This window comes from Crassostrea angulata, unplaced genomic scaffold (assembly GCF_025612915.1).
Source record: "Crassostrea angulata isolate pt1a10 unplaced genomic scaffold, ASM2561291v2 HiC_scaffold_123, whole genome shotgun sequence".
Classification (NCBI taxonomy): domain Eukaryota; kingdom Metazoa; phylum Mollusca; class Bivalvia; order Ostreida; family Ostreidae; genus Magallana; species Magallana angulata.
In genome coordinates, this window is record NW_026441678.1 from 99836 (window position 1) to 106155 (window position 6320).

Sequence of the window (6320 nt, forward strand, 5' to 3'; positions counted from 1 at the left end):
CCGCTCCGAAAGAGGGGGGGGGGGTATTCTGTTTTACACTTGTGTGTCTGTCTGTCCGTCCGTAACAATAATTTCTGTCGCATTTATCTCAGCAACTATTTATCGCAGATACTTGAAATTTTTACAGTGTTTGTTAAGGCATGCCATATCGTGGGATATTTTTTTGTTCCAATCGGACGTCAACTTACTGATAAATATTGACTTTGTTTATTTTGTACCAATCTGACTTAACTTCCTGTTTAATGAGTACTTTGTTTATCTTTAGCCAAAATTTTCAAACAAATTTTCGTCAAAGATTTCTCAGCAGCCATTTATCGCAGATGCTTGAATTTTTACACAGTGTTTGTTAAGGCATGCCATATCGTGGGATATATTTTTGTACCAATCAGACGTCAACTTCCTGTTTAATGAGTACTTTGTTTATTATAGCCAAAATTTTCAAACAAATTTTCCTCAAAGATTTCTCAGCAGCTATGATCGCAGATGCTTGAAATTTTAACACAGTATTTGTTTAGGCATGCCATATTGTGGGATATATTTCTGTACCAATCGGATGCCAGCTTTCTGTTAAATGTCGACTTTGTTTATTTTGCATATTCACATCAGAGCGGGGGTACCACTAGTGAGCATTGGCTCACAGATATTTTGTTTTAAAAATCTCTTACAATAAATTAAATGAAGGACTTTCAGTATTATTTTGTGAAGATTTTGTTAAGAATAGTTGAAGATGTATAGCGTTATGTAAATACATTAACTACAGAATAAACAAGAGATGTTTGTGAAACACTTATGCCCCCCTCCCTTGCAGACATCCACAAAGAAAACTAGAAAACTGACCAGTCAGGAAGGGCCCCGCTATGCCAATTAATAAAGAGAAGTGAAAAAAAACTTTGAATTCCATCCTCTTTATATTAACAATGATGAAAAATAAATGCCCGGCAGAAGATGTAGAGAGACTGGAATATATAGGATCTCGTGATTTGTAGTTGGATATGATTTTCATCCAACAATTAAAGTGTTTTTTTCTTGAGCCTTAGTGAGGGGATAAAACACACAAGTTGGATAAAAATCATATTATACTACAAATCATATGAGATTCTATTTATCCCATGTTTTATACACCGCAATCAATGTTTACACTGTTTATAAAACTCTACATTATTTTACTTCATTATGCCTAGGCAAATCCCATTGTAAAGTCACAACTGTGGGATATCAAAAAAATATCCAATGAGTCATATCCACGGGATAAAGTGGGTTAACATGGGATGAAATAAAATTTGTTAAAAAAACAAAGAATTGATACCAATGCAATGATACCTAGGCTTTGCCTCTATTCAATAAATTATTATAAATCATTGTGTTTGGTATTTTAACCAAAATAAAATATGAATATTATATTTTGAATCCATATTTCAAAGAATGTACACAATACTACACATCATTCAAAATTGACCTTAACTTCAAAACAAAGTTCATTTGCAGACACAGGCAGTGCAGTAATTAATCTCAATGTGACAGATAAAGATAAAGCTTAGGATTTTCTTCCTGTGGAAGGTTAATTAATCCCAAAGGACAAATATTGCACAGCCTTCCATGTATACAATGGTAACATTCTCAGCAGTTATCTCTCTTTGCCCATTCATTCTCAGCAGTTATCTCTCTTTGCCCATTCATCTTATGCATAGTTAGGAATCTACCCCATCACCCCAGCTCCAAACCAGAAGACATAGAGAACCAAACTTAGCATCAAAATATGTATTTCTGCCTACTGAACTACCATACCAAATTTGAACTTGATTGGGCAACCATAAAAAAAGTTATTAGAAAAAAACAGGAAATTTGTGGACGGAAGAGTGACAGACGGACGGACAGAAGGACGGACGGACAGAGTGATTACTATAGGGCACCCGCAAATCCTTGCGGGGCCCTAATGAACGTAAACTGCAAATATTTGGAATTTCTCGAAGTCAAAGGGCCATAACTCTGTCGAAAATTGCTCGATCGTACCCAATATCGAACTTGACCTAGATATTATCATAGTTAACCTGTATACCAAATTTCATTTCAATATGTTTATCCTTTGCAAAGAAAATGAACGGAAACTGTTGGTGGACCGACCGACCAACCGACCGACAGACAGCAGCAAAGCAATATGCCCTCCCTTCTTCGAAAGGCGGCATAAAAAAAATAAAAAGTCACAGTTACATGTGAACAGAATCACCTCCAAACCACAAAACCCGAATAACGGAAATCGAAGAACAAAGATAGCATAAAGTGACGTCATAATTACTGCATAAATACAGATTTAAGCAGTTACATGATGGCTTTCATCAGGCATACAAATCAATAGTCCTGTGCGAATACTTAACTATCCAAAAAGCAACAAATTCAAGTGACAATTCCGTCCCTGATCCAGAGGAACAGTTAGCCCAACAAAATACTTCAGCTGAAAAATAAAATTTAGCAGACGAATCATCGGAAGACTTAAAAGTAGAGCTTCACAAACTGATATTTTGGACATTGGCTTAAGCCTCCCTAAATTCAATGATACGGAATCACTAACGATCTGGAATAAAATATGAAAAATGCAGAAATTTCACAATTATCAATATCAGAAAAATTCTGGAATTCTGATGAGCATCGCGGGTATATTAAGGGTTCCTGATTGATTTTACATCGTCTTTAATTTTTAAAGATATGATGTCATTTTTATGTTTGATGTCACGATCTACATTCAATCAGACAGTTCTTGGGAATTGCATCGCAACGATATTGAAACAGTAATGAAACCGCTTTCCTTTAGTTAGATGTTGTAGTAAGTAAAAGAGGAACATAATCCTTTTTATATAAATAGTCTGTATCAAATAATCGGCAATTTTAAACCCTGGTTTTAAGTAAATGACTAATTAATTAACTGATATTTTAGAGATATCCTTGCTACGTTTGAATGCATGTAAAACAGCTTGGCGTGGTGAAAGATCAACACAATTTTAGAATATTCTCTGTCAATCTGTTCACTATTAACAAATCAGATGTCGGAACTGACAGAAAAAAGCAAGACAGATATTAATTCGCTCAATGTGACCAACCAGGTTGGACCATCTAACGCCTTAACTGCCGTCCACAATTCAACGTATTAGTAAGCAGAGACAAGATTGAGAGATAAATAGGGGGCATCATATGGATAGGATCTATGTTAAATGCTATATTACAGATTTAACAGTGTGTTTTTCTGACATTACACTTAATGTATAAGTATATAAATCTTTTTGAAAATACATATTGTGCCATAAAAAGGAAGTTAATGCAATGCTAATAAAAATATTTAAATATTTACAAGAAATCTAAAGATTAATCTAAAATCAAGAAGCCAATTGGGCGTAATGGTCACCTGAGTAGCATATAACCCATACATACTAGTAAACCTGTCGAGTCTCATATATGCATTTAATTAGATTTAATTCTAAAATTGTAAATATGTAACTAGATTTTGACCCGTGCATGCACGGGTTGACATTGCATTTGATGTCGGACATTTACGAAATAGATAAATCGACACACCGTATATTGTTTACATTTGCATAACCAAGCTTTAAGCCTATAATAATGCTATTAATTTCACTGAGTTGGAATATAATGTAACTGTGTCTCGGGAAAGGTCTTCATGCAGCATAGTTAAAATGCATCCCATATACCCGTAATGTAGGGCTAATGGTAAACATTCGTCGGTTTTGGTTCCGGATTTTATACACCAAACATATCGGTGGTTATTTGTGCGTTTGAGACGCTTGAATTAGTTTCGGTTTTATATATCGCTGGCTATGCCTCAGCGTTGTTCGGTTCCCTTTTGTTGTAATTATGGTGGGCATCAGTTTCCGAAGGATAAGCAACGTCGTTTTCAGTGGAGGGTTGCCTTAAAACGCCTAGATCCACTGACCAAAAAACTCTGGGAACCAATGACAGAGACGTTGTCTGTCATTTGCATTTTGTTGCCATTGATTACAAGGACACCTCAGGTTAGAAAACATATATATTGACTTAGCGTTCTTTGTTAGTTGTGAATTTTTTGTTGTGTTTAACAATAACACGATTATACACAATCAGATGATAAAATTATTGCATTATGCTCTATACTATGGCATCGTACGGGGGGTGGGGGGGGGAGGGGTACTCAAGTACATGTAGCACGGTTCATTGCACTATAGTCACACAATAGTCATTCTGTTTTTCGCTTAGTCTGGATAAAATTTTCTTGTATGGTTTTAAAAGTAATCATACACTGCCAATGCAATGAATGCAGTTATCTTCTATTATTTAACCATACAAGTGTTCTCAATTTGTACTTTATTAGTTGTTTACATTTTTAGTTTATTGTTACATTGTTCGTGTTGCTTTGTGTTATTTTTTATTTATTTCAGTGCAGCATGAATTGGCGAACAACAGATTCAATGAAGATAAGTTTAAACCCTTTTTTCATTATCTTGACATATGTACCTGAATACTATTCTTACATCAATTTTTTTTTTAATTAGATGAGTATATTATTTAGCCTATCCGAATAGTGTATCATATACTATTCTTGAAGAATATAACGAATTAAATCAATTCACGAATAGGTTTATTCATGACACATGTATACAAGTCCACATCATGCTCTCACGCACGCACATATCATCACTATGGCTATTTCCCCGTGCTCAATCCCCGGATGATAATCTCAAACAATACACACAAAGAACCATAACTCTTACTCACATCATACTCATACATTCATACACAAACAGTTACTTCCCTTAGATCATATAAATATACTACAATACCCCCCTTTGCAAGATTTAACTATTATACTGACAAACATATTAATAATCAGATATTTCATTCTTAATAAGATTACTGTCCAATATTTCTGAAAAAGATTCACAATTTGTTTACATTTAGTAATGAGTCACATTTCACAGTCCATTATAAAGAGTTAACAAAATTTACAAAGACAGTCACAGTTCACAGTCCATGATACAAATAATTTCACACGGAAACACACGGACACGGCCCACATTTTAAAGTCCATAAAACGTTGCGGAACTGTCTTTACACGGGTTGACCTTCTCAAGACTGGCTCTGTTGGTTTTCTTGCGATAGGTTCCCTCACAGAAGGCTGTCCTTCATCACCTGTATCAGCGGATACAATGATCGGTTCACTGTAAGTCTTTGGAATATCGGACACATCACTTTCTGAAGTTCCCGGTTCTTGATACTTTTTCACAAACTTGCTATTCCTCTTCAATGTGACTCCTTCTGGTGATTCAACAACACAGCTGTTTCAAGTTTTCTGTACCAAAGTATATGGCTCTGCATGGTACGGAGTGTCCATTTTGTCTTTGACTGCTTTTTTCAAAAGGACTGAATCTCCAGGCTCTAAATCGCAATCGACTGCACCACGTTTCTCATCAACATACAGCTTGTTTCTGTACTTTGAATACACATCCTTATCTCGCATTTCTTCATCAAACACATTTTCTTGTAGATTCTCTACTTGCGGTAATTTTGTCCTCAGTTTACGGCGGAACATCAATTCTGCAGGCGACACCACAGTTGTACTGTGTTGAGTTGTTCGATATGCAAACAAGTATTTCCGGATTTCTTTCTTCCAATCCTTAGATTCTGCTTGTGCAATTCTAATCCTTTTTATCAATGACCGGTTTTGACGTTCAACTTCCCCGTTTGCAGCCGGATGTAATGGTGTAACTGCTCTGTGTTTGATGCAGTTATCTGTCAAATAATCCTCAAATAACTTAGACTTGAATTGTGGTCCTTTATCAGATGTAATTTGATATGGAATTCCGTGTCTACAAAACATTCCCTCTAGAGCATCAATGATTTTCTCACTTGTAATGTCTTTGGTAATTTCAATTTCATAATAACGGCTGAAGTAGTCCACTACAACTAACACATATTGTCCTGATGTTAATGGTCCCAGTAAGTCAATTGCCAATTCTTGCCATGGTCCCGTCGGTAAAGGTGTTGGACTGATTGGCTCCGGTTTTGGATATGCACTAGTAATCTGACATCCATGACATGATTTCACGTACTTTTCCACTTCTTTGTCCATACCAGGCCACCAAACTTTCGTCCTAAGTTGTCCCAACAATGCCCAAGTGCCCCTGGTGTGCTAACTGAACACACTGTTTTCTCAAACTTCTCGGAATCACAATCCTAGATCCACGTAACACATGGTATCCAATAGAACAAAATTCATCTCTGAATGGAAAATAGTCAACACAAGATTTTTCCCATTCCCCTTCTTTAATGAATCTACG

The 6320-nt window shown here is 35.8% G+C and overlaps 1 protein-coding gene across 1 annotated transcript; it reads right to left on the minus strand.

Moving 5' to 3' along the window:
- Nucleotides 1–5323: 5323 nt before the first annotated feature.
- Nucleotides 5324–6112, minus strand: LOC128169379 (uncharacterized protein K02A2.6-like). Its single transcript, XM_052835531.1, has one exon. It carries the CDS (start codon nucleotides 6110–6112, stop codon nucleotides 5324–5326), a length of 789 nt encoding a protein of 262 aa, XP_052691491.1.
- Between the last annotated feature and the right edge of the window lie 208 nt (nucleotides 6113–6320).

What these genes read in the sequence shown, in the direction of transcription:
- LOC128169379 (XM_052835531.1), bottom strand. Translation starts at nt 6,112, where the DNA reads ATGGACAAAGAAGTGGAAAAGTACGTGAAATCATGTCATGGATGTCAG.